Source organism: Pygocentrus nattereri, chromosome 9 (assembly GCF_015220715.1).
Source record: "Pygocentrus nattereri isolate fPygNat1 chromosome 9, fPygNat1.pri, whole genome shotgun sequence".
Taxonomy (NCBI): Eukaryota; Metazoa; Chordata; class Actinopteri; order Characiformes; family Serrasalmidae; genus Pygocentrus; species Pygocentrus nattereri.
The window spans coordinates 9,103,594-9,115,352 of NC_051219.1; the positions used below are offsets into that span (position 1 = coordinate 9,103,594).

Here is an 11,759-nt window from a genome sequence, read left to right on the forward strand (position 1 = left end):
TACTCTTTTATTAAGATTTATTAAAGAAAGCTTATGTTTAGCATTGAAAGCTTAATGGTCATATTGTACAATTCTAAGAGCTAAGAGTCAGCACATGAGGCTGTGTGCTGACTAACGGTGGAATACACAAGGACGTCAGATAACAGGAAATACCTCGAAGCTGATAGTAGTAGACACTGGGATTAGCACACCACACATGTGGTTCATCTGGTCAGATAAGCAGAGCCATTGTCTGGAAAACGGGGGGAGTTGATAAACACAGGGAACACCTTAAGCTGACCTTGCAGACGCACTCACGTCTCGAGCGCATCCTTAAACTTTTATGATGTGGATTGGTGAGATGGCCTAACAGACACATTGGAGGCTTGATGGAATCTACTGATATCTTGGGTAAGGAAGGAGCTGTCATGCGACTATAAAAAGGGAGTCAGATGAGAAGGGGTCAGAGCTTACTTGGGAGATACATGATGCATGTTCTCTGTTTGTAACCTCTCCAGAATTCTGTAATAAAACCGTTTGTTTCACTTCAGTCTGATCTACTTGTCTCATTTACTTTGCATCAACGAACACGCAGGACTGGTTTCGTCCACAGATATGACAATAAAATGCAGTGAACGTGTCGCTGTTCATGTAAATTTGTGCTTAAAATCAGGAGGAAATATGAGGCAAAAGGTATTTACAATATATAATCACTCTTTCCTCATAGTTTACATGTTTAATGTGTAAGACCTGGATTCTGTTTACTGTAATGATCTAATGAGTTAGAAACCTGGACTCATCTGAGAGCTCCATGTTTCAGATTATTAATGAACTGCTGCCATCTAGAGTAGAAAACACACAGTGAGAATAGATCATCTGACTGACTCCTCCTTTTCAAAGCTCCTCCTCCTCTACACCTCCTCTCCCTGTTGGAGGAAGTGAACCTCATCCTGTCTCCTGATCTTCATTCTGCTTTCACTTCACTCAGAGACGCCAGTGAGGAGCTTTTAAACAGTGACTGTATGTGTTTGTTTCTTGCTGTGTGATTCTGAAAGGAGCTAAAACTCACTCAGTGGGTTGAAGGGCTACGGTGGCTGATTCTCCACTGAGCTGCTCTGATCATTACAGACGTCCTGAAAGTGAAAGTGGAGTTTGGACTGAAGGAGCCATTACAGAGAAACAGCACAGCAGCAGTTGGAGGAAATGGCTGCTAGAAACCCTCTTTCAGAAGAAGAGCTTTCATGTCCTGTGTGCTGTGACATCTTCAGGGATCCTGTTGTTCTGTCGTGCAGCCACAGTGTGTGTAAATCCTGCCTGCAGCAGTTCTGGGAAACTAAGGGGTCTCGAGAATGTCCAGTTTGTAGAAGAAGATCCTCTAAAGATGATCCTCCCTGTAACCTTGTACTGAAGAACGTGTGTGAGGCTCTTCTGGAGAGCAGGAGTCAAAGATCTTCAGCAGGTTCTGAGGGGCTCTGCGTTCTGCACAATGAGAAACTCAAACTCTTCTGTCTGGATGATCAGCAGCCTGTGTGTTTGGTGTGTCAGACTTCAAAGAAACACAAAAGTCATGACTTCTGTCCAGTAGATGAAGCTGTGACTGAGTTTAAGGTAGGACACGTCAAATATTTTGAAATGTTAAATGTAACAAACTAATAGTCTGAATTAGTTCAGTACCAGATCAGCCTGTTATGTGTGCTAAAGGTAAAGTCAGTCAGTGGGTGTGGTTTCAGGCCAAACAGCACGAGTGAATTATCAGTCAGAAAAATGCTCTGTTGTTAAATTCATTATGACGGTCAATGTAAAATGTAAACTTACAGAAATACAGAATTACTCTCCACTGGACAAACATGAAAAAGTCTCTTCTAGTTCTGAAGCAGAGAGTAAAACTGCTGTTATTCTCTATTCAACTGTAGTTTGTAGGACAACTATTACATTTAAACAGCTAAACTGATCACTCATCACTCATTTAGACGTCACTCATCTGAACTGTTGTTTGATTCCAGGATAAACTCAAGTCTGCTTTGGAGCCTCTACATGAGAATCTGAGAGTCTTAGAGGAAGCTAAACGAGACTATGACCAAACAGCCGCCCACATTAAGGTGAAACATCATCTTGAACTGTGAAACATGTTGCTGAGGTCATGTTTCTGATGAGGGTCCACTTCTCCTGTAGGTGGTAAACGCTTGTAGATCATCTGTTAGAGTTTGTGTTTCCTAATTACCTCTCATTCCAGACGCAGGCCCAGCACACAGAGAGGCAGATAAAGGAGGAGTTTGAGAAGCTTCACCAGTTTCTAAGAGATGAAGAAGCAGCAAGGATAGCTGCACTGAAGGAGGAAGAGGAGCAGAAGGGTCAGATGATGAGGAGGAAGATTGAGGAGATGAATGGAGAAATCTCAGCTCTTTCAGAAACAATCAGGAACATAGAGAAGGAGATGGAGGCTGAGGACGTTCTGTTCTTACAGGTAAGTAACTCCTTCTTTCTTTCTTTCTTTCTTTCTTTCTTTCTTTCTTTCTTTCTTACTTTCTTTCTTTCTTTCTTTCTTTCTTTCTTTCTTTCTTTCATCCTTCCTTTCTTTCTTTCTTTCTTTCTTTCTTTCTTTCTTTCTTTCTTACTTTCTTTTACTTGCACATACAAAACACTCCTTCTTTTCTCTTTCCAGCTTTATTGTTGTATTAAATAAAATGTGGGTTATTTGTTTTAGTATGAAAGGGGAGGATCTCCATGAAGATCTGTCTACAGCCTAATTAGAGCTTTTCTGAGATTTCCACCAACATTAGCCAGACTGTTGACATGAAGGAGAAAGCTCCTTTACATTAACCCAAACCAACTCTGCGTACCTCTGTAAAGCCTGTGTCCACTCAGCGCAGGCACAACATACAGAATGCTTATAGCAGCAGTTCTTCAGGTCGACTGCAGGGCTGAGAATGAGTCTTGATATGAATTTCACTGCAGTTCAGAAAGTGAATGTCAACTGAGGAATGAATGAAACTCCAGTGTAAATATCGGAATTCATTTAACTCACAAGGTAAGAAGTTAGTTATAGAGCTAATGACACAAAGTCCTTATAGGGAAGTCTGTCCTCTTGATGGCATCTTTACAACGTCCCTGGGCAGGGATTTCCAGTCATAACAGACTAGACTCTTCTCTCTTTGCCGTTACATTCTGCCAGCCCAAAGATCCCAGGATGAGTTAATAGGAAGCTTTAATTGTCTCCTCCACACGATGATCAGCAAACAGAAACAGGCGTTGAATACGTGTGTTTGGGTGTGTAGAGGTGTGTGTGGTTTCTGTAAATCAGAGAACAAACAAAAAGCTCGACTGCAGAACACGATATTTACTCAAATGTGTAAATTATTCATTATTAGATGTTAATAAAACAGTCCAGCTAATATACTGAATTCTCTAGTTCTATTAATAATCAGTGCAAATTCACTGAGAGCCAAAGTAGAATTAGCAACATCTCACTAATCTCCACTGACTTTAGCAGAGTCAGCACATTTCACAGGGAACAACACCAGAAGCCCCATAAACGATTATTACAGCTTCATTAATGCTCACAGAGCCACAGACACCAAGTAGAGTACAGTACTGAGCTCTGCTGGGAGGAAACTCATCTTCTGACTCTGTATCTGATCATCAGTGGAGCTTCTCCTGGATCCTCTGAACGTTCCGGCTCTGCCGCCACATCATCCACAAACCTGCTGCTTGTTGTTAGTTTGGCTCTGGTTCTGTTGTTGGTGGTTCTCCTGTAATTCTTAGCCGTGTTTCCAAGTGAGCCTCATTAGATCTGTGTCTGTTTTTCACGACTGGTTGATGGATTTGCTCGTCGGTCTAGTTTGTGGTCCCTGCCTCTCAAAATCCATCCAGTCAAACTCCTTTATCAACATCTGACTGATTAGATTTATTAATAAATAACAAACATACTGAGTTTTATTAAGTAGTTATTTAGAAGGTGAAGTTTTATTGAGATGAAATGATGGATAACGTCACTAACTTGGCTGTTTGCTGGTGTTTGTGTGTTTCATATGAAAAACTCCTGAAAAGTCTCTTCACTTTTAACTACAATGTTCTTTTTGTTTCCCTCTCAGAACTTCAAGTCCACAGAGAAACAGTGAGTAAATGTCAGACCACACATTTTATCTAATGCTACAGTAATTATTACATTAAATCTACAGTATATTGTGTTTATTGTAAATATGAGTGTATTCTAATGAAATGAGGGGGAATAAGGACCGTGTGTTAATGTTGTAGTGATGAGAACAGAAGCAGAAATATTTATTTAACAGAAACTACAGAATTATTGACTCTCCAGACAATAAATCTGATCAAATATTGATATTTAGTGAAATAAATGACAGGCTGTAAAGTTTCTACAGTGATATATTTCACACAGTCTTCTGTTCTCAGAGCTCAGCTCACACCAAAGGATCCAGAGAAGACATCAGGAGCCCTGATCAATGTTGGGAAGCACCTTTCCAACCTGAAGTTCAGAGTGTGGGAGAACATGCAGGAGGTTCTCCAGTACAGTAAGTTCTGTTTCTCTTAGGGTTGATCTCTCACACACAGCCTGCTTCTGCACTAAGGACACACTGTTTATAAACTATTAGTAACATGTTATCATGTTCTCTTTATTCAGGGGGTATAAAGGAGACTGAAACTGTACTTAAGTGAAAGTATGAATACTGTACTGTGCAGAAATCTCACTCAGATCAAACGGGAAGTGTGGAGATAAAATAAACTCCAGTTAAAGAAGAAGAATCAGATTTTAATCCAATTGATTAAAAAATTAAATACAATTTTAACGTCTTTTTTAATTCTGTCAAATAATTTTTCCATGTAAGTTTAATTTATGAGAAATAATTTCTCTCATTGTAATTGTGTTACTAATCCAACTAAACACTAAAAATATTATGTATAAATTGAAGATGAACAGAATTTTAAACTCTTGAAACATTAATTTCATTAATTCATAAAAAATATGATCGAGATAGAATTTTATCATTTATAGTAAAACTTTATAATTTTCAATAAGACAGTAATAAAAATGTTTTCTATACTTTGTAACGATGTTAATCAGTAAAATGAAACAATAATAATAAAGTCACTCAAAAACTATTTGACTTTCAAAAGACAAATAATCCAAAAAAGACCAAAAAACAAACGAATCAAATTAAAATGAACAATGTTTAAAAATGTTTTTGTGCTTTTTCACTTTTTAGTGTATTTTTATTTTAAAAGAAAATAATGCAATATTTTATTAATTAAACATTTTTATTCTTGTGTTTTTAATAAAAATACAACACTAAAATTATATTTCATACTGACATTGAGGTAAATATCAATTTTATAAATGGATAAAATTTAAATAATGAAAATACTAATTTTATGCGTTAATGTAAAAAAGTATTTTCATAAATATTATATTAGATTATTAGATTATATAAATTACACAGAAATATTAAGTGGATTTCATTCTTCATTTTCGTCGTCATATTATTATTATTATTATTATTATTATTATTATTATTATTATTATTATTATTATTACTAAATCTAAGTAAATAATATGCTTAGGTCTAAAGGAGTCACTCAAAAAAGAAATTATTTAACCTTTAAAAGAAAATGAATCCAAAAAAGACAGAAATAAATCAGATTAAATCAGATTTTTATAAAACAAATTTGTTTTTTTCACTTGTTTATATTTTTATTGTAAAACAAAAAACAGCACAATAATTTAAAAATGAAAACTTTATTCTTGTTTTACTTTTAATCCAAACACAACAATAAAATTATATTTAATATTGAAATGGAGGCAAATATCAATTTCACTCCTATTGATAAAAGAAAAATATTTAAAATATTAATTTCATGTGTTAATTAAAAAGTGTGATTACATTAATTATACAAGACTATTGCAGTAATTTATTATTATTATTATTATTATTATTATTATTTTATTTATTTATTTTTTATTATTAAATCTGGATCACATTAACTGGATCAGGAAATGTGTGGACATCAGATTTTGATCATTTGATGGAGAGAGAAAATGGACTGTTTTATAATTTATAATAATAATTTATTGTAATAATTAATAAAATATAAAACGCATCACAAAATGATCTGAAAGTCCGTGAGAGTGAAGATGTTGATGGACGTTCAGCTCTGTGAGTGAATCCCTACAGAAAAATGCTGCACTCAGATCAGATCAGTCACTGGACTGTAATGACCACTCACTACTGAACATGCACTTTAGTGCTGCTCTGAACTGAACATCAACATTTAGTCCAGGATTAAAGTTGATCTGAGTTCTGGAATCTACCTCTAAAGCTGTTTCACTCACAGTAAAGAAAACAGTCTGTAGAGGTGAAACATTTACAGAAACGAGAGAAAAACATGATGTTTCATTGTGTTCTCTCTCCTCAGCCCCTGTTACTCTGGACCCCAACACTGCACATCCACGCCTCCACCTGTCTGATGATCTCACTGCTGTAGAAAACACAAAGCAGAGATCATCACTTCCTGATAATCCAGAGAGATTTGATGAGTGGTGGTGTGTTCTGGGTTCTGAGGGTTTTAACTCAGGGATTCACTGCTGGGACGTCCAGGTTGGAGACAGTGATTACTGGGAACTGGGTGTGATCACAGAGTCTAGAACAAGAAAAGGAGACTCTGTCTGGGGTTCAGTGTGGAGGCTGGGCTACAATAAAAGCTTTAATACAATCTGGATTCTCTGTCCTGGACAGTCACGTCACTCCTTCACACCTAAAGAGACACTGCAGAGGGTCAGAGTGCAGCTGGACTGGTACAGGGGGAAAGTGACCTTCACTGATCTTCTAACCAACACACACCTGCACACTATAACACACACTTTCACTCAGAGAGTTTTACCGTATTTCTGGAATCGGTCTGTTCATCCTCTGAGGATCTTACCAGTGAAGACGTCAGTAACAGTGGAGCAGCACAGTTAAAGCTGAAGCTGCTTAGAATGATCATTTATAAGGTAGTGAGTGTCTGAATTATGATCATAAGAATATGTCACTGCATGTATATTTTAAATAATGTGTTTGTACCGCTCCATCCTGACATGTCTGAGTGAAATAAAATGCTGGTTTAAAGTGTCACAGAGTGGCTCCTGATATCATGACAGCATTAGAAACGTTCTCTGAGTGAGATTTCACTCGTTTTCAGTGGAGATTTTATTTCTCCATCATCCTGCATTTTTCTCCATCATCAGATCTTTAAAGCTCTGCTGTGGTTCAGAGATTCATAGTAAAAAACCGCCAGTCAGACTTTTGTGGGGTTTGCGCGTGAGAAGAGTCGCTTTTTGATGAAGGGTGTCAGTCCAGCAAGGTGACCAGTTATGAGCAGCTCCGTGAAGTCGCTCTGCAGATCAGCGCATTGAGCGATGGGCGTTGATGGTTCAGGAGCTCAACCTTGACATTCGCTGTAAGAAGGGAAGGGACAATGTGGCCGATGCTCGATCTCGTTCATTAGAGTCTCTTTAGCTAGCAGACTGTTCAGAGGTAGCCCAGCTAGCAAACAGCACAAACCTTAAAGCAGCGACTAGGTTTTCAAACGTTTAGTGATTATTATGATCAACCGCACAATATAAAGGTAGAATGATTCATTATTCATTTAACAGACCCCCAGCCAACGGAGTGGAGGTTAGCTTCTTGTTCCAATTTTCCGTTCCACCTTAAATACTGCGGCCCCCAGGCGCCAGAATGTAACTGCTGCACCATTTAAGGTGGAACGGAAAATTCGAATAACAAGCTAAGTTCAGAAAGCCAGCGCTTGAGCTTTACCAGCAAACTGACAGCGAGCCTGAGTTTTCCTGTTACCCTGAGAAGCTTCAGCCTCAGCCCAGCCACAGCACGTTACCCAGCAGAAGCTGTTCAGCCATAGTTTAGTGCAGGTTGTTAGCTAGTTAACATTAAATGAACTGTTACCTTCTTTGGGTTAAACCAGCCCCTAAAGTATGAAGGCAGGAAATAAATGTCCTGTCAGTTTAATAGTCTGTTCCCCTGAACTTAATAAATCGCTCTTATTTTCACTGCAGTGACCCGTCCATAGAAACTGGTCTAAATGGCCAAACACTTTAAAATAGTATCATTCTTAAAAGAGACGGTTCTTTAAGTACTAAATGTTGTGGTTCTATTTAGAACCACAAGTTCTATATTTAACTGTCTTGTGCTTCAATGGTTTTCTGAACTGTGAAGTGGTTCTTCAGATTGATGGAGGATGTGTTCTATATGGTCCTATATGGCATCTTTTGGAAAATATTTCTATAGAGCACCAAAAACCACTGCGTTTGGAGCCTTGAAGAACCATCTTTTTTAAGAGTGTACAGTAAAATAATGTATTTATAATGATGGGCTGAGAACAGACTACATATTGGTCTCTGTTTTGAACTTGACTTTTTATTGACCAGTGTGAAAACCTTGACTGCTAATTGCTTATAGTAAAATCATTTCATCGTTTTTTGTGAAGGTAGCCTCCGTTATGTGCGATCCTCCAACTAGAGCCTTCATTAAAGGTGTGAAATCTCACTCTGGTTATGCTGGATGTGACAAGTGTGTTCAGTCAGGTGTTTACATGAATCACCGCATGACCTTCCCTGAGCTTCATGCTGCTCGTAGGACTGATGAGTCTTTTAGGATTAATGCAGATGAAGACCACCATTTAGAGCGCTCACCTTTGTTGGAAACAAATGTTGGCATGGTTAGTTGTTTTCCTCATGATTGTATGCATTTGGTGTGTCTCGGTGTGGTGCGAAGGCTTTTGGATCTCTGGATGGGCAGCACTGGGCCTCTACAGTGTCGTACTTCTACACGTGAGAGTAGCGCCATTTCTGAAAGATTGATTGCTTTGAAAGGTTTTGTCCCAGTTGAATTTGCAAGAAAACCAAGGAGTCTTTCAGAAAGATTAAAATGGAAAGCAACAGAATTGAGACAGTTTCTTCTGTTTACTGGTCCAGTTGTCCTTCGAGGTGTCTTGGCTGAGGAAGTGTATAGCAATTTTATGTTGTTGTCAGTTGCAGTTTGTATTTTGGCAAACCCCTCGTTTTGTTTTATTTTCAATGACTTCGCAAAAACGTTGCTTGTCACATTTGTTGAACAAACTATATGGTGCTGAGTTTGTAGTCTACAATATACATGGATTAATTCACCTCAGTGATGATGTCAAGCTTCATGGACACTTAGACCTTATTTCTAAAGGCACCTTCCTATTGAAGACCTTCCTTCACTGATGGCTCTGGAAAATGACCTCCGATCATCTCCAGACAAGAGGAAAAAACTGGTAAACAGAAATTTGTTTTACAGTTTTCCCTTTTGAAAATGTGTTTTATTATTTACAGTATTTGCTAATAAATCTTTGAATATTTGACATATTAGCAGAGATTGCCCAAGTGAATGATGACTATAATATTGTATATACTGATAATTTGCTTGGTCTCAAACATCATCAACATAATCAAAGCCTGTGTTGGTGATACTTATTTTTCTCTACTAGAAGATTCATGGCATATTTAACATTTTTACAGGTGCTTGAACTGGGGCTTATTGGTGGTGCTGACATCAAAGACACTGTCTGGCTCATTTTGAAACAGACGATTAAAAATGATCTAGCTAAAACTGTCAGCTGGCGAGGCGTGAATGGGAAAACAGGTCTTCAAAGCCTGCAGCTGGAGAACGTTGTAACTGGTAAGTGGTGTTGTGTTGTTGAAGTTTTTTTCACATCTTAATGGAGAATACCTGAGACAGAGTAACAGTTTGTGTTGGACCTGACTATGAGATCCCATGTCCTCCCAGGTGTTGTCCACTCCCATTTTCTCTCTTAGTTTGGAATGTTTCTTTTTTTCTGAACCACCTGCTAAAGCCATGTGATAATCCCACAATGTATCTGTATGCAGGTTAAAGTGCTAGTATGATTGTCAGAAAAGGTGCATGACCAGTTTATCTTTAATATGGGTTCATATAATTTGTACATTTTTTTTTACTTGAACTACTGTGGAAAAAATAAATGTATGGATAATTTGTACTAATCTCTTTACATTGTTTTGTGCCCATCTGCTAGAAGCTGTAAGAAGAAACCCAGTATGTTCCCAGGCCACTGAGATGGAGGTAGAACGAGTCATTAGAAGATGGTTTCATCTGGCTTGTGATCGGGAGGGCGGGAGGAAGAAAAGAAAAGTGGAAAATGCATCAGGACAAAACAAAATGTAATGGACACACCGCCACACTGGAGAGTGTCTCAAACTGTCCCACTGGAGACAGCGGGACTGGACCTGCTCTTAGTTAGCTTTTTTTCTAGCTAGCTAATTACTCTAGGTGCTCTCCCCTCTCTGTCTGTTCCAGAGCATTGATGTAACTCTCCCTCCCTACTGCTTTGTGGGAGAGGAAGATATGTTTGTAGATGAGTAACAATGTGGAGGAAAGCTTGCAAGGTGTTTACTGGGTTAATTCTAAGCAGGATAAGTTACTGCATTCTTGCACTGTCCACTGTGCCGTTTCTACAGTTACACATTGTGTGTAACAACTTGCCCAAAAACAAAGTTACAACCATGTAAGCATTGGTTGTGTTTTTCAGTATTGTACGCAATACGGTACTTTAATAAAGGCTTTGTTCTTCACTTCAAGTGTAGTGACTTAATTGTACAAATAGACCCAAATACTATAAGCCTGGCAAACTTTTAGTTTGCATTTGGGCCAGTATTGGCTCTGCAGTGGCTTAAATATGGGTCTTCTGGCTCAGCTGTGGTTAAGTTATGGCTGTATTTTGGGGTGTAGTATAACATGTGGGTGAGTTCTGGCTTTGTTCTGGCATGGGTTTGGTTTGACTTTGGTATATGACGTTTGGGCCAGTTTTGGACCGTAATTCCATGAGGCAACTGGGCCGAATCTGTTGAAGCAGTGTGGTGCGGATTTGGGCCAGAACTGTTTTGCTATTTGGGAGGTTTCTGTGGGCCAGTAAAGCTATTATAGTGGATTTGTTTCTGTTTAGAAAGACAGACTGACCCACACACCCAAAGACAGACTGAGCCACACAGACCCACCCAGAGAAAGACTGACACACACACACCCAAAGACAGACTGACCCACACAGACCCACCCAGAGACAGACTGATCCACACACCCAGAGACAGACTGACCCACACACCCAAAGACAGACTGGCCCACACACCCCCACCCAGAGACAGACTGACCCACACACCCCCACCCAGAGATAGACCGACCCACACCCAGTGACAGACTGACCCACACACCCAGAAAAAGATTGACCCACATCCACCCACCCAGTGACAGACTGACCCCCACACAGACTGACCCACACACCCAGAGACAGACTAACCCACCCCCACCCCCACCCAGGGACAGACTGGCCCACCCAGAGACAGAATGACACACACACACCGAGAGACAAACTGACCCACACACACACCCAGAGATGACTGACCCACCCACACACACACACACCCAGAGACAAACTGACCCCCCACCCCCCACACACAGACTGACCCCACACACACAGACACAGACTGACCCACACACACACACCCAGAGATGACTGACCCACACACACACACACACATACACACACACACACACCCAGAGACAAACTGACCCCCCCTCCCCACACACACACACTGGACCCCCCCCCACACACACACACACAGACTGACCCCCACACACACCCCCAGAGACAGACTGACCCACACACACACACACACACACAAACTGACCCACACACCCAGAGACAGACTAACCCACCCC

The 11,759-nt window shown here is 39.5% G+C and overlaps 1 protein-coding gene and 1 long non-coding RNA gene across 3 annotated transcripts; both read left to right on the top strand.

Annotated features, from left to right (window-relative positions):
• The first annotated feature begins 909 nt into the window (after positions 1-909).
• On the top strand, positions 910-7,106 carry LOC108416236 (tripartite motif-containing protein 35-like). Of its 2 annotated transcripts, none has more exons than XM_037541164.1 (6): positions 910-1,587; positions 1,983-2,078; positions 2,213-2,443; positions 4,080-4,093; positions 4,390-4,508; positions 6,409-7,106. In XM_037541164.1, the coding sequence occupies exons 1-6, from the start codon at positions 1,183-1,185 to the stop codon at positions 6,951-6,953; spliced, it is 1,410 nt and encodes a 469-aa protein (XP_037397061.1). In that variant the 5' UTR covers positions 910-1,182; the 3' UTR covers positions 6,954-7,106. The 2 variants fall into 2 exon arrangements, with proteins under 2 accessions (XP_037397061.1, XP_037397060.1); XM_037541163.1 differs by having other exon boundaries at positions 1,183-1,587; positions 4,071-4,093.
• A 2,083-nt stretch (positions 7,107-9,189) lies between these two features.
• On the top strand, positions 9,190-10,165 carry LOC119264031. Its single transcript, XR_005130730.1, has 3 exons — positions 9,190-9,285; positions 9,530-9,689; positions 10,063-10,165. It is a non-coding gene; the product is annotated as an uncharacterized LOC119264031 (long non-coding RNA).
• Positions 10,166-11,759: the final 1,594 nt, after the last annotated feature.